The sequence below is a fragment of the Corvus hawaiiensis genome, chromosome 26, assembly GCF_020740725.1.
Source record: "Corvus hawaiiensis isolate bCorHaw1 chromosome 26, bCorHaw1.pri.cur, whole genome shotgun sequence".
Taxonomy (NCBI): Eukaryota; Metazoa; Chordata; class Aves; order Passeriformes; family Corvidae; genus Corvus; species Corvus hawaiiensis.
The window spans coordinates 26564171-26589828 of NC_063238.1; the positions used below are offsets into that span (position 1 = coordinate 26564171).

General features: G+C 37.3%; 1 protein-coding gene across 1 annotated transcript in view; it reads right to left on the bottom strand.

The window, feature by feature from the left end:
- The window catches only part of ANGPT1 (angiopoietin 1), a 154554-nt gene that overhangs the window by 24648 nt on the left and 104248 nt on the right, over positions 1–25658 (bottom strand). The window contains exon 7 of the mRNA XM_048287117.1: positions 11879–12045. Coding sequence (XP_048143074.1) covers positions 11879–12045 — 167 coding nt within the window. The remainder of the gene's footprint in view (positions 1–11878; positions 12046–25658) is intronic.

The window sequence follows — 25658 nt, forward strand, 5'->3', positions numbered from 1 at the left end:
TTACATTATTCTCACATACATCTACTTTTTTTTTTTCAAATCCTTCTGTAGGCAGTAAGTGGCTGAGCTACCAGTGGCTGTTAGTCTTAACTTTTCATGTAAAATTTACTGGTCTGAGTGACTACTACCCACCACGTAGGAGTTAAGGTTTTTATGGACTCAGCAAGAGAAAGATTTAAAACCACAAAACTTCCCTCAGGATGTCATAACCAGCAGCATGTGTCCTGCTGCAAACAAATTGCTAAAGATTCACTGAGCCTCAAAGGGAGTACAAATGTAAGCGTGTAGCAGAATAGTACCCACTGCTTAATAACATAAGTGGATAATTTAACAGAAACCTATTTAATTCAAAATAAGAAATGGAGCAGGGAGCATAATCTTAGAAATCCCTCTCCCACTTCATTGACAAGTGACCTGGTACCTACTGATTCACTGAGCAGTGAATTCTTCCTGCACAGTGTCAGAGATTCACTGATGAGCCTGTTCCCTGGCAGCACAGATTGCTGCTTTCTCTTGGGAAGCAATGACTATGGTCTGGATACCCTCTGGCAAATGAATGCATTAACCCAAGGCCTTTCATTTCTTTCTTGAGTAAGACAAGACATTGTCTCCTACCTTCAGGCTGTGGGCTGTGAACTGTCAGGGGATATAAATGGATGCCTTGCTATTTTCAGAATTTCCTAATGGTTAACTCTAGGCAGCTCTCTGCTCTGCATGTTGCCTGATTTGGCTTCTGTCTAAGGAGCTTATCTCTCCCCAGGCATGCACAGAGAATCAAGTGTCTCAGACAGGGTCCTGCAGTCTGTTCCTAGGGCTCAGCAGCTTTAATGTTAGCCCTGAAAAACCTTTATCTCACCTACCTGTAGGAAAACATGACTGCCTTGTGAATAATCATTTAAATTCATTAAATCCAGGATGATGTCTAAGACTAGAAAATTGTTACAAAATCTTCTTTTTTTCATTGCCTCAAGTTTGAATTGATGTTTATTTTGTTGTAGATAAGCTTTATGGGAAAATAAGATACTTTTGTTCTTGCTCATATACTTTCTGTTTCTTAAAAAACAAGTTTAGGAGTCTGGAGGAGGAGATAATGTCATGCCCACTATGTTCCACAGTGATAGCTGTGGTGGAACACATTGAAAAACAAGCTTCTCTCCAGTTAAGTGGTTGAAAACCCCTAAAATGCCAAAGGAAAGAAAAGCTTCTAGAATCATAAGAGCGAAATCGAACTTAATTACTGAAAGTCTCTTACTAATATCCTGTAGAAAGCTACTGGAAGGTGGGTTCTGCAGGCACGTGACACAGAATATGTGGAGAATTATCCCCTTTTGATGAAGGAAATATATCAGTTTAGAGAAGATAATTGAAAATTAACCTGTTAAGAGAAATGGATAGAGGAAATCAAGACTGAAGACATAATCAATTTAGAGATAGCTTGGAAGAGATAATAATGAAAATAGATTACAGATATCTATTATTGATGAATGAGTAGATACACCAAAATAGTGAGGCCATTGTTACATCAAATTCTGAATGCAATTTACACTGGAGGCTTTGCTTTCCTCATTGAAAACAAGGCTGCTGTACCACCAACAGTAAAGCTTGTATACCAGCACTGTTCTAAAATCTTAAGGAAATAACTTCCTAGTGTTTATGTAACACTGATGTTGATTTCCCCCCATGTTCTAGATACTGGTTAATTAAGGAGTTCTAGCATTAATTGTGACAAAAATAAAACATTTTAATGTCTGATAAATTGTATAATTTCTGAGCTGCCTTTGCATATATGAATCCTTTACAGTATTTAGTAAATAATATGATAAAATCATAGAACAGTCTGGGTTGGAAGGAACTTTGGAGGTCGTCTAGTCCAAGCATCCGCCCCACTGAGCAGAAACATCTACAGCTAAATGAGGTTGCTCAAAGCTCTGTCCCACCTGACCCTGAATTTTTCCAGAGACAGGGCATCTACCATTGATTTGAGGAACCTATTCCAGTATTTCACCATCTCATTGAAAAATATTTCTTCCTTATGCCTAGTCTAAATTTATCCTTTTTCAGTTTAAAACCATTATCCCTTGTCCTATGGCAACAGGCCCCATAAAAGCACTGTCCCAACCTTTCTTATGAGCCCCTTTTAAGTACTGAAAAACTTCTCTAAGGTTTCCCTGGAGCCTTTTCTTCTCCAGGCTGAACAACCCCAACTCGCTCAAACTTTCTTCACAGGAGAGCTGTTTCAGCCCTGTGATGCTTTTCACAGCTCTCCTCTGGACCTGCTCCAACAGGTCCATCTATTGTGCTCCGAGGGCTCCAGAACTGAACGTAGTACACCAGGTGAGGTCTCACCAGAGTGGAGCAGAGCAGAGCAGCAGAATCCTCTCCCTTGTCCTGCTGGCCATGCTGCTTTTCATGCAGCCCAGAACTCGTTTGGCTTTCTGGGCTGCCAGTGCACATGGCTGGGTCATGTCCAGCCTCTCGTCCACCAGCATCCCCAAGTCCTTCTCTCCAGGGCTGCTCTCAATCTGTTCATCCCCCAGCCTGTGCTGATACTGGACACTGCCCTGATCCCGGTGCAGCACCTTGCACCTGGTGTTGTTAAACCTCATGAAATTCTCATGGAGCTACTTCTCAAACTTGTTCAGGTCCCTGGGGGTAGCACCTCATCCTATGGGTGAGTTAGCTGCAACACTCATCTTGGTGTTGGCTACGAACTTGCTGAGGCTACACTTGATCCCAGTGTCTATGTCATTAATGAAGGTATTAAACAATTCTGGTTCCATTATGGACTCCTGAGGGACCACTGTCTTCTGGATGTGTCCATCCAACTGTTTCCCCATCAACTGAACATTCAAATACACCCATCAAATATATTATTTCCAATTTAGAGAGAAAGATGTGGGGGACCATCCCACAAGGATGTCAAAGGCCTAACAGAAATCTAGGAGGATGATATCTGTAGCTCTTTTCTTGTCCACTGATGTGATGCCATGAAGATTTTTTGCCTTTTCTTTTATACCCCTGTTATACCTTTTTATAACTTCTGTATTCTTAGTGGGTTTTAGCCTACATTCTTAGACTTACTTATCAAGCTGGGAGACTAAACATTTTAGAAGCTTTGTAGGTAGGGATCAGTGTGCCCCAGACACCAAGGTCCTCTCCAGAACACATTCTGTAAACTAAGATAGAACCATTCAGGGGAAGGTTCCTTGGGGAGGGGGGCTCACTTGAGCCTCTCATTGGGGAATTTTGGATAGATATGCTAATTAGTAAGACCTATAATGTTATACTCTATCTATTGTGGGGGTGCATTGTGGTGTGCATTTCAGCGCATTCCACCTGGACATCTGCACCTAAGGATCCTTAAAATAAATACAAAGGTAAAATCCCTTTTCCCCTTCTAACCATTTTTCATTCTTGATTTTAAGACCAGGAAAAGGCATCAATGCAGTCACTCCATCATAGAAGGTCACTGGGTTGGTCAGGCAAGGCTTGCCCTTGGTGAAGCAATGCTGGCTGTTTTTAGTCACCTCCCTGTCCTCCATGTGCCTTAGCACAGCTTCTTGAAGGATCTGTTGCATGACCTTCCAGGCACAGAGATGAGGCTGACAGATCAGTAGTTTCCAGGCTCCTCCTTTCTACCCTTTTTAAAATTAGGTGCAATGTTTCCCTTTTTCCAGTCACCAGGATCTTTGCCTGACTGCCATGGCTTTCCAAATATCACAAAGAGAGGCTTGGCAACTTCATCAGCCAATGCCCTCAGGACTCTGGGATGCATCTTGTCAGGTCCCATAGATTAATGTATGTTCAGGTTCTTCAGATGGTCACAAACCTGATCTTCTCTTACAGTGGGAAGGACTTTCCTTCCCCAGTCCCCATTTTGTGCTCCATTTGCCCGAGAGCTGTGGGAACAGACATTGCCACTGAAGACTGAGGCCAAAAAGTTTGTTGAATACCTCAGCCTTCTCCTCGTCTGTTTCTGAGCTGCCTTTGCATACATGAATCCTTTACAATATTTAGTAAATAATATCATAAAATCATAGAATCATAGAACAGTCTGGGTTGGAAGTAACTTTGCAGGTCATCTAGTCAAAGCTTCTGCCCTAGTGAGCAGGAATATCTTCAACTAAATCAGGTTGCTCAGAGCTCTGTCCCACCTGACCCTGAATTTTTCCAGAGATGGGGCATCTACCATTGATTTGATGAACTGGTTTTGTCAGTCTTGCTCATGGAGGAGAGTATAATTTATTTGACTTTCTTTGACTTTCTTTTTTCTTGCTGACCCATCTGTAAAAGTCCTTCCTATGATTCTTTGCATCCCTTGCCAAGTTCAGCTCCAGCTGCACCTGTGCTTTTCTGATTTCATCCCTACATAACGAGGCAGTGTATCTACATTTTTTCCAGGATACCTACTTGTCTTCCACTGCCTGCGCATTTCCTTCTTGCCCTTTTGTTTCACCAGAAGGTCTCAACTCAGCCATGCCACTCTCTTGCCTTTCTTTACTGATTTCTTGCAGCTGTGGATTGCTAGATTTTGAACTGTATGGAAAGTGTTCTGAAAGATCTACCAGTCTGTTCTGCTCCCTTGTCCATGAGGACACTTTCCCAGGGGCTCCTATTAACTAATTCCTTGACTGGAGGTTTGCTTTCCTAAAATTCAGGGTCTTTACTCTTTGCCTGACCCATATCCCTCAGGACTGTGAATTCCACCAATGCATGAGCAACCTGGTCTAGAGGGAAGTGTCCCTGCCTTTGGCAGGGGGTTAGAACTAGACGATCTTTAAGGTCCCTTTCAACCTAAACCATTCCATGATTCTGTGATTCTATGACCACTGAAGTGCAGGCTGCTTCCAATCTTGATGTCAGTGATTAGGTAGCTCACTTTTGTTGATGACCATCAGATCCAGTATGCCATCCTCTCTGGTAGGGCTGCCTGGTTTAAGAATTTATCCTCCATGCACTCCAGGAGTCTCCTGGATTGCCTACAGCTCACTATGATAATTTTTCAGCAGATGTTGGAGTGACTGAAGTCCCCCAGCAGGACAAGAGCCTGTAAGTGCAATGCTTCCCATAGCTAGAGCAAGAAGACTTGGTCAATAGACTCCCTTAGATCAGGTGACCTGGAGCAGACACCAACAACCAGGCTCCCTGTGTTGCCTCAGTCTCCAGTTCTTACCCTAAGCTTTCAAACTTTTTGTGGCTGTTCTTCAGAAACAACTCTTTGCAGTGTATCCATTTACTGATGTAGAGGGCGATGCCTCCACTCCTCCTTCCTTGCCTGTCACATCTGAGCAGTCTGTGGTCACTGATAGCCACAATCTAGTTAGGGGATTCATCCCACCAAGTCTCAGTTACGGCAAGCAGGTCTTAGTTTTCCAACTCCTGTCCATGCTGTGTGCACTGGGCTGTCAGCTGTGTCACCTTCTTGGAGGAATAACCCTTGATTCTTTTGAGGTATTTCACTGATATTTCTTTTTTGGCTTCTGTTACCTCACGAGCTCGTAGCTCACCTTTTTAAGACTTCAACTGTACTGCAGTGTAGCCAGCACATCTCACTGAATTCTCATTAGATTCCATAGCGAAGAAGGAAACCTCTGTTCCTGCTTCACGATAGTCACAGCTATTGTATAGTGAACTATAAACGACTTTAATATAGTTAGAAGTGGGAAATGATTAGCTGTGGATGGATAGTGTATATTGGGATTTATGTGGATTAATTTTTTTTTTTATTATTAATTCCATACGTATATTTACATCAACTTTCAGTCAGAGAAATTGTTATATTTAATTTCTGCTTACATTTGAAGATACTGCATGAACTGCCAGTGAGTTTTAGTCACTGATATGATATAGCTACACTGGCATGGTTCCAGAAAGACATCTGGTTAATGGGCATTGGATTGAATCCTTGCACTTCCAGTATTTAGACTTCATGGAATATTATTGGACTGAGAGTGTTTTTAAATAAAATAAAATCATTTAAGCCAGATATTTATATATACATAGAGATGTTAAATCTTTTTTTTCCCATATTATAGATTTTATAACCACTGTTCGGTGAAAATATTTTCAAATCATAGAAATTATGCATACCACAGATAGCATTCTGTCTGTTAATAGGATTTTACATGGATGTATCCTCTGAAGTAGACTTGCAAATTGAATTTCAAACTTCCAAAGAAAAGTGAATTATTATAGGCTTTTTGCATTTTTGCACCCTGACTATTTTTAAAGTTATTCTGCATTTTTCATATTTGGCAAGAAAAGTACTGGGGTCTAGGCACAGAACTGGGTTCCAAGAGGATCTGTGTTTATTTTTTCACTTTGCTACAGATTTCTTATATGTCTTCCACTGCACTTTTCCTTCTCCATTTGAGAAAAGACTGAATAGACCCTTTGAAGGTTTACTGTGATACAAATCACACAGAAGAACCTAAGCTGACGGTTTAAAAAACTTATAAGTCAGATTGATCCTTTGTTTTACCTAAAAAACTCAAGGGACACAAGAAAATGTTACTTACACAAATGCATCACTGCAAAGCCTGGATAATAACAAAGAACCACACTAATATTTAAAAATGAGATTTTGTACACCAAGGAGGTGACAGTGACCTATTTGTGTCCTGCTTCTGAAACAGCAACACTATGTGGGATGTGTTTTTTAATTAAAGATACATAAAACCATCTGTCCCCATAAAAGTTGTACTCTCAAATAATTCTTACTTTACTACCTATTATAGAATTTTCAGCAGTACAATTTAAAAGACTGTACAGATAAATATATTTTTCTCCACTTTACAGAAAGATGAGTGAGAATTTTTACAAGAAATTCCATCCATAGTTCAACAATGGTGATCAAATAAATCAATAGCCTCCACCTTAAAAAAATAAATCTAATATTAACATTACATCAAGGCTTCTAGCAGCAGACTACATACCATATTATTCTAAGAAAACAGAGAGTAATAATGCTATTGCTGAAACTAAGTATACAAACTTTCAATCAAACAAGAGCTAAAAGTCCAATACTCTACTCAGTGAACAGAAAACTCTCTGCTACAAGGTCCCATAAAATTTAACAATTCTTGGTTTACTTTCAACAACCGATCTGGTTTCCCAAAGCAAAGCCTGGAGAGACACAGTATTTTGGAGAGCTTGGAAACTGTTACCTAGATTAGCAGGAATTGGAAGATCATGCAAGCAGCTTGACATGATTTGAATAATTTTAATGACTACCTTTCTTGCTTGCAACAAATTTCATCAGCTTGTTGCCTCTGAGGACCCACAGCCTGACTCTTCCCTACATGACTACTATTCCCCTGACAACGGGTCTCTTGTGTGTTCCACTACCAGTGGATCTATGCTCTCTTTCACTTTCTGATGAGATTTTGTAATCACATTCTCCTGCTCATTCCAATATAAAGTCTCTTCTTAATTTTAACTACCAAAAGTCAGTCACCACCTTAAGTCCATGACTGACTCACAGAATTTAGATGTTCTCTGTCCATCATCAGTTTTCACCTATGCCTACATCAATTCCAAAGTCTTGCTCACCTGAGCAGTGCTGTCTGATCATTTAATCATATTTCTCCATGGATAGGACCAAAGTTAGAGAATCATTGCAGCAAAAGAAAACTTTTCTGACTAAAATAATGATTAAATACCGGAATATATTGTCGTAGGGGGTGAGTGTCTATTAAACCTCTTTAATGGTTCTGAAGCACAAATAGCTCAGCCAATTAAAAAGTGTAATTCCCCCATTCTTCACCCCTTGCTTTGAAGTGCTTCTCCTATATCATGAGTAGCAAAACCAGATGTATCTGCAGGCTGATATTACTACTGTTCAAAATTCAGCATCAATATATCTGTTTTCATAAAACATGTAGGATTATGAATTGTGGTGCCTGAAATCCCAGCATGTGGTTACTTTTCCTGTTCAGTTCTGGAGGACCTGAAGACACAGGTCAGAGCAGCAGCGTGTCATAGCTGTACAGCTCCTAAGAACATCAAACAATGTCAAGTGGGCTAGGCAGAGTCTACACAAGAAAAGAGGAGAGGTCATGCGTCCTTTAGGATTCTCTTTCAACTCATGTTTTTATAGTTCTATAAATAATTCTTAATTATATTAAGAAACACTGCACTAAATGGGAGATCTGCAAGATCTGGCTCTTCTTACTCTGTGGACATTTTACTTGCCACAGTGTAAGTTGCAAAGAGACTGACAGAGATATTTTCCTCACATTTACAGATAGTCTCTGTGTAATCATCTTGTGTAGATAAGAAACCTAAGAATGTTCTAAAAGAAATTAATCACTTAGATACAGTTATTAAAGATTTCACATTTGGCACAGCATTAAATTTTCCTGTTTCAGTTATCATTTACCATGATACATTTACTGATTCAGTATCCACTTTCTCATCTCAACCTTCTTCCCAGTCATCATCTGGGATAAGTAGATTTTATTCTGATTTCCCAGAAAACCTTTTGGAGCTGTCTCATTTTGAAAGAGAAACAAGTATATTTGAACTTACATGTGTTCAGCATTACTGTTTTTAATAATAGATTCTTCAGACTAATAAAAAGTAGTAAAGAGAATACAAACAGCCCAGAGAAAAAACAGAACCCTTCTGAAGTCACCAACTGGGAGTTATCCAGTTAGAATTGAACTTTGCATAATGTTGAGGCAGAATTTTGGAAGAATAACATGAAAATGATTTTTGATATTTTCTCAAGCAGATTTTATCACTTCATTGTCCTTTCCTTTCCTTTCCTTTCCTTTCCTTTCCTTTTATTTTCTTTTATTTTTTCTTTTCTTTTTAACTGTATTCAAGCATAAGACCTGGAACCTTATTTTTTTTCATGCCTTCCAAATGTACAAGTACTGCCATAGCAAAATTAAAGATATTCCACTTCTTGAGCTTTTCTTTTCAATTCAATACCCTTTTTCTATTTCAGATTTTCTTGATCCACTTCACAGACCAGCTTAGAAAATTATCTCTTTACTGGTTACTATTACTTAGTAATGCTATTTGAAACTAATGTGAGTCTAGCCAGTCTACACTTACTTATTCTTGCTAACAGAAACAACATTTAATTTGGGTCATTATAAGAAATGAGCTTCCAAAATAGGAGAGCATCTATTTTCTTTGGCAAAATTATTTCAAATAACAGTAACTAAAGTTTTGAAAAGGTATGGTGATCTGTGTTAGAGGTATTGAAAGCAAACATGGCAAATACCCGAAAGTTGTGAAGGAAAGGCACTGGGACCAGGAGTTTGGGAATTGTGGTTTTAGGCTTCAGAGGAATCATTTAAATCCTTAATGGCAGCTCCTCAGATAAAGGGAAAACAGCATTCTCTGAAGGGTGGCCAGCTGTTTAGTACTCAATAATCAGTTTTTTATTCAGCCAACCTTCTGGAATTGCTTCTATCACAGATACTGATGCTGGCAAGCAAAATAAAGAGTTTTTATGTCATAGGATGCATTCTTGTAAAATTTATAATATAGCCCAACATAATTTTGGCTTACAAAATATCTGTTGGGCATGTATTTATCTGGACTAAGCACTAGTGCATTTGTCAAGCATGAAAAACAGTTTAGACTTGCATGTGGCTGACACATCATTATTTCCAGAACTGTCACCATGTTACTCAGCTATTTTATTTAAATATTCAAATGCACTCAAGTAAAAATAATAGAGGAATTGATCTGAAACCCAAAGGGCCAACAGAGATGGAATTTTTTCCTTCTTTATATTTTCCTCTTTGCTTATTCCAGAGAAGTATGAATGAAACTGATTCCCCATCTTCTCAACCGAGGAGCTTCAATTGCACCATAAGGAGGCCACAGAGTGTGAGCAGATCTCATACTGGCCTTCATTTTTACTGTGGAATAGGACAGGAACCAAAAGTGCAGTCAACAGACTCCAGCTAAGTTCCCTTTGATTTTTTGTGGAAAAGTGACCATGACATGGCTAGCAGAATTTACGCCTGTTACTCAACATTGTACTCTTTGAGGGCTGTATGCCCCCTTTGATTTAATTTTTACAGGTTTGAATTATATCTCTTTTGGTTTTTCTTGATCAGATAGAAGAATCTACATGGATCAATTTTTACAATTTCTTCCATGTTCAGAAAATGTGATTTATATTGCAAAAAGATCTCCCCTTTTTATAATAAAAGTGTGTTTCCTTTTCCCTTCCCTTCCCTTCCCTTCCCTTCCCTTCCCTTCCCTTCCCTTCCCTTCCCTTCCCTTCCCTTCCCTTCCCTTCCCTTCCCTTCTCTTCCCTTCCCAGCATTTTGAAACAAAACAAGATATTCTCTTGCTATATTGCCGTGAATGAACCCAGAGGAGTCCTGAAAAAGAAACCCTCTCTAAACATAAGCTTTAACATGTTGAATTTTCAACAGCCTTCCAATTCCTCAACAATATATGTTGTCCCTACTCAGTTCAGAATAAAGATGAGTAAAAAAGACCCTGTTTTTGTTAGCAAATTCAGACATTTTAATTCATTCCCTGAGTAATACTCCTGTCCTTTCCTCTGATTCATCGTAAATTTTTGAGCTATGTGTAACTGTCCAACATTTTTCCTCATTTGACAAGGATTTGTCCCATCTTTTCTTTTTGAAAATCTTCTACTAATGTTTAAGACTCCCCTCCACTTTTACACTTCTTTGTTCATGTTTTGTATAAATCTTTCTGGCCTCTGTTTTGAGAAATTTCCTTTACTTATACTTTTTGCCTAAAACTACCTCAGAATAGGTGCTCCACCTTTCCTGATTTGGTGAACTGGCTTTCCATGGGCAGTGCCAGGCACAGCACTGCTGGAGGCAGTAGGGGATAGAGCCATCCTTTGTGTGCAGTGGTACAGTCCTTGCTTTATGCAGGAGCCAAACTCGTACTGATTGCTTCTAAATGTGTCCTTTGCACTTGTACACCATTTGCTGCTGCCCCCAAAAAACCCCAGAGGGCAGGGGCACTGCTCTCTGTCCCACCTGGGCACAGTTCTGTCAGTAGAAGGAGCAAATTGCTCTCACCTCCATTCCTCTGGGGACCTGGGGGGAGGGAGGCAATCAGCATTTTTGAGAGTCATGTTACATGAATTTAAAGATCTGAATACCAGCCTAGTCTCACATGCTATGACTTGAATGTTTGAGTTTATATCTGTTTCTCTACTGATTCTTATGCTAATTAGATGTGCTGTAATAAATTGGATATTTTTATGGGTTTCTTTTCTTTGTTCTAGCATCTGTTCAGATGAAGCAATGATTAAAAATAATATCATTGACTGCTTAGGTCATCCACATTTCTTGTGTCTTCAAGTTGTTTCTTTTTTTTTTATTTTAAAAAAGTGGATTTAAGCTTCCTACATTTTTATTATAAAACAAGTATGGGAGAAAAATATTATTGAGAGAAGTTTTTGTGTTTAATTTCCTCAAAATAAAATCCAGCATTCTGTTTTTCCTCTTCATTTATACTAAATTTTTAGTTTGGAAATATCAGATGGTTTAACAGCATTTTTGGTCTTTTATTCCCATGTCCATTGTTTCAGTCTTATGCTTCTGAGGTAGATATCCTTCAGGTTGTAATGAAGAATCCAAATCTTTTTTTGTATTCAATCAGTTTTGAGTTCTGATGGTAAAAGTTATACAATTTTTAGCAGTTCTACGAGCCAACACGATTAATAGACCCTTTGTTCTCAAATGTTAGGTTTACTCTATACTTCCTTCACTGAGAAATCTGATTTCTGCATTATTTTTACACTTTATTCACTTTTGATGAAAATCAGTATCATATTATTGTCCTTTCTCATATTTGACAAGAGAACGATGAACAATATTTATCACTCAGCAGAGTCAAAAGAATTTCAATAGATTCTTACCTGTAATTCTGTTTTTCATTTCCTATGTGAAATCTGTCATATTGTGAATATGCCCGGTTTCCTTCCCAGTCCATTAATTCAATTCTTAGGGAATATTGCCTCTGACTTGTTATTGCAAAGATAAGTTCATTTCCCAGCCAATGTTCACCTGATGGGCTACCAAAACCCTAGAAAAAAGTTGGCAAAATAACTAGATGTAATTATTGTAATTGGTAGAGCCTTTATGCAATAATAAAATCATCATTATATTTTACCTGTACATTCTAGTTACTGGTCATAACCTTCTTTGCTCCAGTTTGACTGTCTCTAAAATGATTCTACTAATAGAAGTGATCTAGAATGTCATGCAGTTTAACTGGAGTTTGAAGGGGCAGCCGAGGTTATCAGTTGGGAATCATTTTCCAGGTACATGATATTAATAGCATGATGCTTTATTTGCACATTGTTCAGTGGGAATACTGGACATGGTCATATGCTATAATGCATTTCATATGGTGTTAAACCTAGTTATTATTTAGACAATTAAGTCAAAACAGAATTCTTCTGCACTTTATAAAACATTTAAAAGAGTCTAAATTAGACTAGATAGTAGGTAGTAGCACAGTAGGTAGTACTGTAAATTTATTTTTTAAAAGGAAAAAAACCCATCAGCAGAATATTTAAGGTACTCTCCTCACATTTCATATATTCAGATGATCCTATTTCCAGTTAAGAAAACTTATCATTTTCAAACATGGAAAAATAATAATGAAAGAAAAACTGTAAGTCATTTTCAAAACCAATTCCTAGACATATGTTTTTATACATCTTCCAGGTTTTAAAGTTGTTTAAATTGTAGTGAATATTTTACTACATTAAATTTAAGGTTTTATTTAATGCCATTAACTTATTTATTATATATTAGAATAATTGTTATTTTTAAACTATTAGTTCATACCTGAGAACTCTTCTGTCCATGTACAGTAAAAATTATTTTAAACCATAATATTTACTTGTGAAGAACTACTCCAACATGACTATGCTTATTCATATTTCTTAAGATAGGAAAAAAAGAGAACTGGAAATCTCCTGATTTGCTTACAGTGGTGTACTGGGGGTGTTTTAGAACGTCCTGTGAAAATTTCCTAGTCAAATTAAATGAAAGATTGGATTATTTCCAGAAAGCACATATTTTTTAAAGGGGTTAAAACCAAGGGACTTCCTTGGGCCTAAAGGTTAGGTAATGAGAAATGTGTCTGTGAGACACATTGGCAAGACATCGATCTTCTCTATATAATGTTTCAGTCACTCCTAACATGAGATGAAAACATTGAAAGTAGAGCTCTCTCTCACTTTTTTTCTTTACTGTATTGCTGTGGCTCCAGCCCTGATTAGTTGGGTCTCGAGGAAGAAATCCTGACTCCCCAGAGGCTATGTGGTTGCACAGGTACTCACTCAGGCAATGTATAGGTACATCAGCTGCAAACTTCTAAAGCAAATTAATTTTAAAAATTTAGATGCTTAAAAGCTTGACTGGTCCAAAAAATAAAAACGGAGGCAATTTTTTTTGTAGTTCCTACAGGGAATTACAATAGAAAGTACTTTACGCAGAACTCATTTTTGTTTACACTACCCTACCTGAGCATATATTTGGTGACTCACTGATAGTGGAGGCTGAGAAGAAATGCCACGTTTGGCTATGCTGAACTGAGTACACTAATTCATATTTTAAATAAGCATATCTGTCTTTTGGCTCAGAGACCGTCAGGAGATACCCATGGACAAAGTGCTTCACCTGCAAGAACTGAAATTCAGTAGTCTCTGGCAAGTCTCAAAGAAGTCTCAGACTGAAATATGGGAGGATACTATTGGCTTTTCCTTTCCTGCATGTTATTTCATTATATCCTCTTTCTTCAGTGGACTGTTTCCTATACAAGTCTCTGTAAATACTGGTTGTAGGTAATTCTGGTGATACCCTGCTTTGAACACATCTATTTTCCAGTGTGAGCCCCTGCTCCTCAAGTTTTCCCATTATGATGCTTTCCGTTATTTCTCACTTACTGCTTTGATGACATTCACATTTATATTTGGCTTCATACATTGCTCCTAAAATACAAAAATACTTGTTCCTCACCTGTATGAACCATGTCTACAGCTGGCACACACCTCTGTAATTATCACTGTTTTCTGTCTGTGCCTTTGATTCTTTCCATCTTCTTGCCTTGTCTTTCTACCCTTGACTGTCCCACCTGGTGTCTCCTGTTCTAGTAGTTTTGGCAGTGTCATGCAAGAGCAGTTAGAGATTTGTCTCTGTCATCTTTCACCCCTGGTCATTGTCACTCATTTCAGAGTAAGGCAAAATATGCCCTGCATAGACTACCGATAGAAGTTTGTCTCCCTAAAATCCAGAAAGTAGAAGTGGAGCATAGTTGTTCAGGTATCAGTCAAATTAGGTTTGTTTGGAGTTTACATGGTTTCTTATTCACAGAAGATTTATTGTTATTATCATCATCATCGTCATCATCATCATCTGTCTTTCTTTAAAATAAGGTTCACAGGAAAGTCTTTCTCCCTTTTTCCCAGTGCAGGAAAGCTGAGGGGACTCCCCTTTGAACTGTTGGTCTGTTGAATTATATACATCTTATCTCATTTAGATTACAGCCTATTCAGGATGAAATACATGTAGTGTTTGAACATTATATGATCCCTTATGTGTTCTATAGAAACTCCAGACAACATATATAATTATACTGAGGTAATAATTTTTATTCTTCAAATTTTCACCTCCTTCTCCCTTTCCACATATGTTATTACACTAAGATGAAAATCTATCACTAAGTGGCTTGCTCTCTTGACCAGAGGAAATGAAGCTGCAGCAACAGGGAACAAAAGAAATATTAAAAGAAATATTAAAAATTATGAGGAAACCCACCACATTAGTTATGAAAAATGGAATCCTCCTATCAGGGATTACAATACTGAAACTCAGATTAGAAATAGAATAAGAAATTAGAATAAGAATTTTTTCCTTGACAGAAGTAACTTCTGTTTGAACAAACTACTTGCTTTTATGAAAAGAAAACCAAGGAAGTAAGTGGGATATAAAACATCTCTCTGAAGCAAGGAATGTTCCAAAGGAGAAGCAGTGTACTTTATTAAACACCTAATATGGCTGGAAAGATATAAACAAACAAACAGGCACTCAAAGCTTTCATAGATCTAAACCAGAGAGGAGCAGTACATTTCTGTTAAGCACAGAGTTGGCAGCAATTTCTTCAAGTATGATTTTATTATGCCAAACTCGAGCATTTCCAGCCTGTATTTAGTCTGCAGTTTACTGCCTGTATTTCAGAGCTGAAGAAAGACTTACGTGCATACTGTTTTCCCCAGATACTTTGGCTGACTTAAAAACAACACAGCTCTCCTTGTTTATATCTTACTTAGACTGTCTCTACTACAAGAACACTACTACTTTGATGAGATATGTAAGCTTTTGTGTGCAGAAGAAAATGACATAATATTAGCTAAAAAACCATGAAAAAACCTGGTTTAGTTTTGTGTTTCCATTCCCAAACCTGAGGCTGGCAAAGAAAATGGTTGTTCCTGCTTCTTATGATTCACCTTCAGAATCCTTAGCTTTCAAAGTACATTTCGGAATTTTATCTTCAAATACAAGATATATTTTTTCTTTTCGCAGTTAAAAAACTTAGGAAAACAAACTTGTGTAATTGTTATGCCCACCTCTCCTTTATATCTGTGCAATACTTTTTGAACACTTTTGAGGTTTGGTTAAAAGTCACACAAACTTGGTGTTCAGCAAGGTTTCAGAGTACTGGTATCTGTGATGAGTTGCTGCTGGGAGAAATGCTGAAGGAGAAGCTCAGCAGTTGCCTATTCCAATTGCTACAAGCAGACACAGAGCAGCCAGCCAAGTGCAGATGCTGAGCAAGTATTGCCTCAGAGGTTCTTAGACATCTGGGAGAGATTGAGGGACATAAAAGGGGAACTCAAGCTTTTACCACAGAGAATCCTGGAAAATAATAGGGTTTCAGAAGATTATTAGTAATAAGAATTGTCTTATTAGTAATAAGAATGGGACTTCTATGTGGAACACAGGACAAAAGTCCACAGAAAAGCAGACCTCATTAATTTTGATGCTCATGAGAGAATTCAATAATTGTTCAGTAATTAAAATTCAGTTATGAAATAGCATTTTAGTTAGCAGGGCATTTATGTTTATACTGCTGCTCAAATCTGTAGGGCCCCAAGTGATAAGATGCCTAAAGCCTTGCCTAAGACCATGCTTGTCATTTATGGACAGTGCCTAAGATTTAGGACAAGAAGTTTGATTTTGAGAATGCCTTAGGGCAGTGTTAGAAGTTAACATTAGGAGTCACCTACTGCAGGCCCACAGCTGTCATTAAATATGTTTTTTTCCCAATATATATATACACTGTCGACAAACACTTTGGGTTTTGCATTTGAATAGTTATAGCAAATGCTTCCAGAATTATTTGTGTCAAAGTTTTGTGCCTAAACTCAAGGAATTACATGGGGTGATCCAAGTCATCCTCAAGCTATCAATCCACTAGGAAAAGGAACATCTGTATTTCATGAATGTGTTTGCAGTTAACTGCATTTTAAGACTCTCTGAAACCCAGTGGGTCTTAAGCACTGTTCCAAAATTGCATTTTAAATGACGAAGAAACACTATTTTGTCATTATCTTTCTATATTTTGTTCATTATATGTTTCCAAATAGAGAGATTAATTCTTTAAACTCTACATTTTATTCCAAAAATACTCAATTTTGTTTTTCCCTAGAAATTTGCATAGTATTGGGATGGCTGGCAAATCAGAGGCTTTAAGTTCCCCAAATAGGGCTTAATGTAATAGGAGAAGGTCAGAAATTTCCAAAAGTTCTCAGAGTTCTCCTTCATTTTCTTCACTAGCACTCTATGGAAGCTGGGAGAATATAGCAGGGAAACATGCTTGCATTTTCATAATATGCTTTTTTTCTCTCCACTATGAGTCACAAAAAGTGTACACAAGTATTTGCACTGACCCAGCATAGATTATTATAATGTTTCATTTTATTCTTCACAAACAGAAAACATTTATATTTTTGCTGCTGAAAATTGTATTAAGATCATATTTTGGCAAAGGCTAATTTGAAACAAGACATAAAAATTACAAACAATGAGTAAACTCTTTCATCCAGGTTTTGTCATTAAGGAATAATATAGTAATGTTTTATACTTCATTAGCGCAGATTGTTCTTTTCAATGATATAGTTTGTTTTCAGAGAGAAAGAATAACACAATACAGAACCTAACTGACAGTTGTAAACCCATTTTTATAGTAGGATGAAGCAAAGGTGTTTTCTGGTACTACATAACTATATAGTAAATTCTGTAAATTCTCACATAATGCTCAACTGCTATGTGAAAAAAAAAGATTTTGTTTTTCTTTTGTATGGATTAAAGTACTTAGAGCTAGGAATCAAAGACAAAAGTACATGGTAGTATAATATTTACTCTAGATGACATGTGAGTTCTACATCAGCTCATTTTCAATTGCATGGATATTAACGGAGTCCAAACTACTAAAGCAGTCATGAGTACAAAGAAACAGAATTCAATACTGGTTTTAAAAAGGCCCTTAAGAATTTACAAAGTTGATACTTACTCAAAAATAATAGTAGGGTGCAAAAGAATTTTATTAGCTTTGGCAAAATCTGTGAGGATATTCTGCCTGAATCATGTTGCTCCAAGTTCATTAAACAATTATCTCTCTTACTTTATTTATTTTGTCTGATAATGCTCACAGGAAGCTTTGACTTTTTATAGACAAAACAAATTGAAACCAGACACAGCCAATATATCCTATGGGTTCATCTTCTGTCAGACAATTCAGTGAATAAAGCAGATAATAATTCAGTGTTTTACAGCAGCAATGACTTCTCAGAAGCCATAAAGAATATTCAGCTCCTTTTGCCTTATCTGAGAATGTGGAATGGATATTGTTTAAGAAGATAATTTCTAAATAATTTTTGTATATTTTTTGTATACTTGTATATTTTCATTCCCATCACATTGTATTATTCATTCTGTTATTTGAAATAAAGATTTGGTTTATAGAAATTACTTCAATTTCCTCAGACAACTTATGTGTTAGTTAATGTTAACTTAAAAGTATATTGGAAAACAATTCCAAATATTCAGATTTTTTTCCTAGGAAATACTAACAAATATTTGTTGGCAAGTTTTAAAAATGTGTTTAGGTTGAAGCCAGAGATACCTTCTCAAAAGATTAAAAAGAAAACAAAGCTGTTGTCAGTTTAAATAAAGAGCTAAATGGTTGTATAACCTGTCTGAAAATCTTGTCCATAATCTGCAGCAATTCAGTCTGTTGCTCTTTCTTCTAGACTAAATATATTAGTAGACATACAGAAATTACTTTTTCCTTCTCAAACACACACAGTAGCAGTAGCAGCAAAATTACCAATGAATAAGAATCACAGAGACAGAATGAAGCACAAACCTTACACAAAGGCTACCTCTGGCTGGGCAAGGGGCCCAAAACAGCTCAGTTACCTACATACATTTCCTATAAATAAAACAACCAGTACATCTTCCTCAGGCCTGGATTTCAATCTAATTTCCTTACTATGTAACTGAAAATAGGAGAGTATTTCTTATTAAGACAAATTACATTGAGAGACTCTATCCCAAACCACCTTTCTCACTCTAGGACAAGAGGATCCTAGGAATGTACAGATACTTAGTGTGGCTCCTAGCAAGAGCATCCCAGGGACATGGGTATGTATTAAAGAAAAGAAAACTCTTTTTTTTGTACTCTAAGAAAAATGAATTTTGAGCTTCAGATAATTTTCTGATTCATTATTTGCAAAGAAATAAATGGTAAGTTTTAGGGCTAAATATGCAAAATGCAAGAAAAAAAATCTAAAAAAAGGTATTTTTGTTCATTGCAGGCAAAAGGAAAAACTTTTGGGATGTATGACTTCATTCTCTTCTCCAAATACACTGATTAATCCCAAGTAGGAAAGATGAGCATGACTAGGAGCATAGCTGCTACAGCAAAGACCAAAAGTTTGTGAGTTTGAAAATGGACTTGAGTTTCAGCCCCATAATCTGCCTAAATAGAGCAAGCATCAAATTTATGGATTGTTTTTGAATCTCTTGCTTGGGCTCAGCTGGTAGTCTAAACAGTTGAACAAGAATAGAAGTTGACTGACATCAGAGTCAGAAAGTTATACTTCTAATTTGACGTGAGCCCCAAAGGGAAGAGCTGCTCCAGTAAGTTCCAAATGGAGCAGATGACACAGGAGATGCTCCTCCCTGAAGAGAAATGCTGTTCCATGATGAGAGCACACAACTGTTGTTTGGGAAGACCTCCACTACAATTCTACTATATTTTCAAGTCACAAATTTTGAAAGCAACCTCACAGAATCTCACCTGGCTCTTCTAATATAGCATTTTCATCTTGTGGTTAGAACAGTTCTTCAATGTCTTTAATCTTTCTCATGGTGCTGTAGTAGAGGCTGTTAGCATAATTAAGCTAAATCTTGATATGATTATATAAAATTGATTAAGTAACAGTCTTTGGAATACTGCATGAGTCTTATCAGTATAAATTAATGCTGTTAAATTGAATCACTGGTGGCAAATCAGGCACAAGTATATATCCATGTGTCAACACAGCTCTTGAAACTGATGTTATCCTGTCATGTTTGCTTAGGAAAGACTGTGCTGAGCATTAAAACACAACTGTGCTCCAACACAAAATTGTGGTTTATTTTACATCCAAAAACATTCTCCAAAATAAAGAAGATGCTTCCTTTTGTAGTAACATCTCTGGTGCCCAATATAGTGATCCAAACCTCTCTGAGACAAATATTGTTTCATTCTTGCTCCCTTACATAATTCTGTTGAAACTTACACTTAGATTAAGCCTTGGTCAGGACCAGAAGAATTTAATGAGCATGTTTACATAAAATGAAATATGGTTTCTCACCACTTCAATATCATGTCTATCTCTACTGGACATACTGGATTTAGATCTCAGGAGAAGCAGAGAAAATACTGTCTTTTTTTATAGCACTGATGAAAGCAACAACTATCTGAGCAACTGCTGCAGTCAGAACAGACTTTATTAAACCAGCATGACATGCCATTCTTTATCACAGAAGGGTGGGTCTCTGTGAAAGGCGTTACTCACATAATATCTTAATACACATTCCAGTCACCAAAAATCATTTCCTTATATCCAAATTACTTGGTAAATGTGTGAAAGAAACAAATTACTTCCATGTTATCTATCCCAGTCCCTTGAAGAAAATTCTTTTTTTCAGATGTAAGAAACTTATGACTTTGAAGTATACTCTCATAAGTGATGAATTTGTCGCTATATGTTACAAAATTTTTCATGTCTTGAGTGTGCCTTTTTTATCCCCCTGTAATCATAACTCACTCTTATAAGTCATTCATTCAGCATATTAATTCAAGATCACCACTACTCCCAACCTGTTTGGGTTTTTTTACACTACAGAAGCAACATAACTTCTGTCTTTTCTAAGGTCATGCATTCCCTAGTTTTTGCTTTTCTCACAGGTCCCTCCTGTTCTTAAATCCTTCATTTTGCAGACAAGACCATGTTGGTATTACAAGGCACTTTATAAACTGCTTCATGCTACTGACAGGGAAAAAACACAAAGCCATCTCTGCTGAAGGAATTATGGGATTCATCTCCAGCTAGTAGCTAGATGGATAGACGTTGTGCAGATAGGTTTATGAAGGCTCTCCTCCTTCCAGAAAACTTTCCAAGGTTATCTTCAAAATACCTGCCCAAATTCTTTGAACCAGTAATTCTTTCCCTCACAAATGTTTCACTAAGACACAGGGGGAAAAGAAACTGTGAATAGTGCTCTGAACAGCCCTTACTGTGCTGCTAAGCATAAAAAAGCAAACCATAAAGTTTCCTGCGCTAGCAGTGAAACTGCCTCGGATCTAACACCAAAATAGCCCTATGCCAGCTGTCATTTGAGAATGGCCCATTACCTGTCACTGCTTGGGCATTATCTGTGCATGTTATTTGAGTCAGACCAAAACACCTCTAAAATTTAGTGATGAGGATCTTTTGTCACAAGGCTGTTCACACATGCAGGCTGTGACCCCATTCAATGTACTAGTACAGGTATGACCTAGTAGTTGAGAAAGAAGGAAGGAGTCAAATAGGAGGAAGGTCCCCAGCCCCACTCTGCAAAGCAGTGAAACACTGAAGCTCTCATTGGAAGGAAGACATGGGTTCTTATTATGAAATTTAATTAGCTATCTACCAGAAGCATCTGCATATGCTGCTCTTGGAAGGATCCTTCATAGCCAAACAATTTGGGGGTAATAACAGTGAAAGTGAAAATTAATGCCCATGTGAGATCAATCAACAATCATACTTAAAGTGTACCTATCTGACCATATGTACAACTGAGTGTAATATTTTTTGCTTAGCTTTTGTTTCTTTTTGTTACTGTTTGTGACCTAAATATAGATGACTTGAATATTGCTCATTCCAAAATCAATGGAAGAAATCTACTGTCATAAAATTACAGGCCTGTTGGTAGCAAGGAATCTTTGTCTAGTATGTGTGTGTACCTTCTACACATGGCAATAAAAGATTCCTAATAATACAAAACAAATAATAAAACAAATAATTAACTGGAAAGCTGATGAGTGTTTTAATTCCTGGGAACAACAGCAGCATCTTCTTAAATCTCCCTAAGAGAAGTTAGGTGAAGCTGGTTTCAATGGCCATTTCAGTCCTTGACATCCTGTGAACCCTGGGAGCTCCATCATATACTTGCAGTGGAATACATTTTTTAGCCCCCAACAATTTCTTTTCTTTATACTTTAGGGAAAAGTTTGGCATGAATGGAGACCAAAAAAAAAAAAAAAGAGGCTTTGACAAATTCATTTAATGTGGAATAGTCACAGAAGGATCAGTGTTATCACCGTCAGAGCTGTTTGATATTTGAGTCCTCTTAAAGAATACAGGTTTATCTATCAACACAAGAACTGTGAAGATTTCATGACCATAACAATGCATAACATACATTAAATAGTTATAATCCTGGAAAAGGAATGAAAATTCATTCAGAATATCTAGCTTTAAAAAAACTAAGAATTATGAAAGACATTGTTCCCACAGTATGGACTTTCAAATTATGAACAATTTTTTTTTCCTGTCAAGAACATTCTCCTCAGCCAAGCCATATGGTTTGTGTAATTTTTGTTTAAAAACCTACCCACATCTGAGGTTATTTTGCCCTAAGATAGTGGAAGCAGAATCAATAAGCTTACACAAACGATTCCAAAATGTGCTGAATGCATTTTTATGCAGTCATTTTCTCACTTGAAAAAGAAGGTGAGGAACATAATGTTCTAATGATTGAAAGGCCTTGGAGCTCTGTCTGTAGTTGTTTGACTCTGCAAGTATTTGGGGATAAAATGGAACCTGGACACTATTTGTAAATGGATAAAACTATGACAGAGAATTGTCCATCATCAGTTAATGCTCCAAGAGGAAACAGTACAACAGCTTGAGTTTTTGTCTGTTTGCTCAAGACAAATACAATATAAATGGTAGTGAATACCTATTTTGAATGAGAGAAATGTGCAAGTTAGCATTGCTACTGAAGCAATATGGAAAAAAGGAAATGTCAGAGTTTAAAGACAAGAAAGGTGGTCAGGGAGAATGATAACAGAACTTAAAACTGGAACTAAAACTTTCACAAGAGAAATTAAAATAAGGCTTACAACAGATGGAGACCATAAAAGGAATTAGGAAGCCACATTCTAAAACAGGAGCTGAACAGTTTACAAATAAAAATTAAGTGTAACTAACATCTGGAAGTTTTCAGAATAAACTGAACAAAGGCACTGAGAAATAAAGTCTTTCTTGGAATGGTAGCTTTTATTATGAATAATTCAGGCATGTGGGACTTGCAAAGACTAGCAAGATGAAAACATGAGGTGACCAGCCACCCGATTGTCACAAACAATAAGGTCTTCCAGGAAATAGGTGGGACCTGTGTCCAAAGTAGAGCTTACTCACAGAGGTGAACTGTAGGAAATACATTAAAAAAGTGTAAAAACCATCATGCCTAGAAGGAAATCAGAGACTTACAGTCCAAAGATGTGTTTGACTGTCTTTTAAGTAAGCAGAAGACACAGATCACCATACTTGTTATAACAGTTAAAATTACTGAGGCTCAGAGGAAAGTCAGGTTATTCCAGACAATAAAATGTAAATTCCCACTAGAATTGCATCCAAAAATACTTCCTCAGAAAGTTCTGGTGACTACCAGAAGTTCATGGTCTGTCTCTCAGTGTGTGAAGAATTTAAGCCATAGAAGAACATAAATTATCCTGCTCTGGTGTCATACCATATTGGCACTATGGAGATAGCCATCAATTAGACCCAACACCTTTAAGGAGAAAAGAAAAAGAAGAAACCACAACAGAAATGGACGAGGTTTTGTAGATGTGCTCTTCAGGCACACACAAATGCTACTGATGACTTCTGAAACAATTGGCACCAGACTTTTTTTAAGCACTGAACTGTTGTTGGACTCTTAGATGCTAATCAGGAACATGAAATTAAAGGAATGTGGAATATAACACTGAATGACATTCTTGCTTCCAAGAAACCAAAAGAAAAAACAACTGCTGGTCAGGAAGGTAGGAAGTGGTTGCCATAAAGCTTAGAAATTCATCTTTGAGTGTACTACATACAAGCGATCCTAATCTAGCTCATGACAATATGAGTGATTAAAAGAAGTGATAGGTTTTTTTCATCAGAGAGTGGAAAATAGCAATTAAGGCATAGAGTACAATTAAATACTGACATGCAGGAAAAAAACTGGCTAGGAAAAAGATTGCTGTGAGCTGGCCAAAGCACACAATTTCAAATACCTACTGAGAGTTTTTCTCCAATGAGAGAAAGAAGAAAATAATTTTAAATGTCTGAGGAAACTCCCTACAGACTTGACCCCAAAGAAGGCCCCCTAGGAAACTCATAGTGAATGCTGGGCTATCAAGTGTGGAATAAATTCTGAGAATTTCATGGGAATTATTAAACTAGACATGCTAAAAGGCTAGAGAATAGGGAATCCAATACTCCATCACCTAATTTGGCAAAAATGGAGACAGTCACTGGGAAAGGTGCATTCATCCAAGAACTGAAAACTGGAAAATGATCAAGAAATCTCAACAGCCAAGTTAGCACATGAGCTAACCATTAACTCAGATTTGATTATTGCTAATAACTCCCTAATAAATTCCAGAAACTGTGACAGTAAGCTTGTGGAAAACCCCCTTCAAAAGGGTCTTGGGTTTGCAGATAGCAAGCAATAGTTTCTTAAGCAATATTCCCCTCTAGAGATCAAACCTCTTAATAGTGTTTTACATTAACATTTATTCAGGCAAGGAAATATGAAAAATGCTTGAAATTTTCTTCAGGGTGATCTCACCTGCTGTTAAAGAAATTATTTGTTATTCCACTTCACTTTTTTCTGGTAAGCAACAAACACTATAACAGAAAATCCATTGCAAAATGTGAAAAAACAGATGTAGTAGACACTGATAAAGGATGGAAGGATGAACTTACAAGCTTTTCTGTGAATTTATTCCAATTACTATTGAATGTACAAAACTCAAACGGCCCAAGAAATTTCTTGGTCAGAAATGAGTTCTTCAAAGCAAAGGTACAAATTATACTGCACACGATAAGACTAACAAGAAAACTGAAGGATACTGGTAAGAAAATATGCCCCTAAGCAAGAAGATACATAACCAATCTTGCATAACAGTAAATCTGCAGAAAAGGTTATTAGCTGTTATTTTAGATAACAAAGAAAGCATTACTTTATTTTCCAGAGTGGAGACTGAATGCCAGCAGAAATGGAGCAAAAAAAAACCAGTAGGAAAAATTAGTACCACTATTGCACTATCACTGACTGTGTGGCAATTTAAGAATGAATGGAGTTGTATATGTCCTACTCAAAAGATTCATGGCTACCCTATCTCTCACTTAACCTGTTTCCTGTATTGGTGTCAACAGAAATTGAAGTGCTTCCATGTAAGCTGAAGGCACCAGCATGAAACTGCATCAAAGACAATGAGTGCCTCACTGCTGTCAGGTGACTCCTGCAAGCCAGCAGTGCTGTCAGCTTTGCAGAGACCGCTCCATGTGCACCCTCCCCAAGTAAGCTGCTGTAAGGATCTGTTTAGAGTCAGAGCATATGTGCAGTGGCCTCCTAATGCTGTAACAGCCAATAACTTGTGAGGGCTTTAGCAGTAGTGCAGGTTGGTGGCCTGAGTTCCTGTCCAGCTCAGAAGCTGGCAATCAGTACTTGCTTATAGCTTAAAAATTTCAACAGTTTTCCAGATTTCTTTCCAGTAAGAACTAAATGCACTGAAAATAAAAGAAGCCCCAGAGACTTCTTGTTGCTGTTATTATACTATGATACCATTTCTGTTAGCTTTAGGACCGCAGTGAGATACAAGCACAAGAAGAATATCTTAACAAAACTGGAAAGCTCTATCTGAACTACAGGCTGAGAAAACATATTAAGTTCAACTGCTCCAAGTAAGCCTAAGTGCCATCATGTTCTGCCACCACACTCCCCAGCTTCCACTGGAAGAAACACTAGGCAGATGTGACAGGAAGGAGAGGGGATGTGGTCCAACAGACACCACACACCCTCTCTGAACAATCAAAGAAT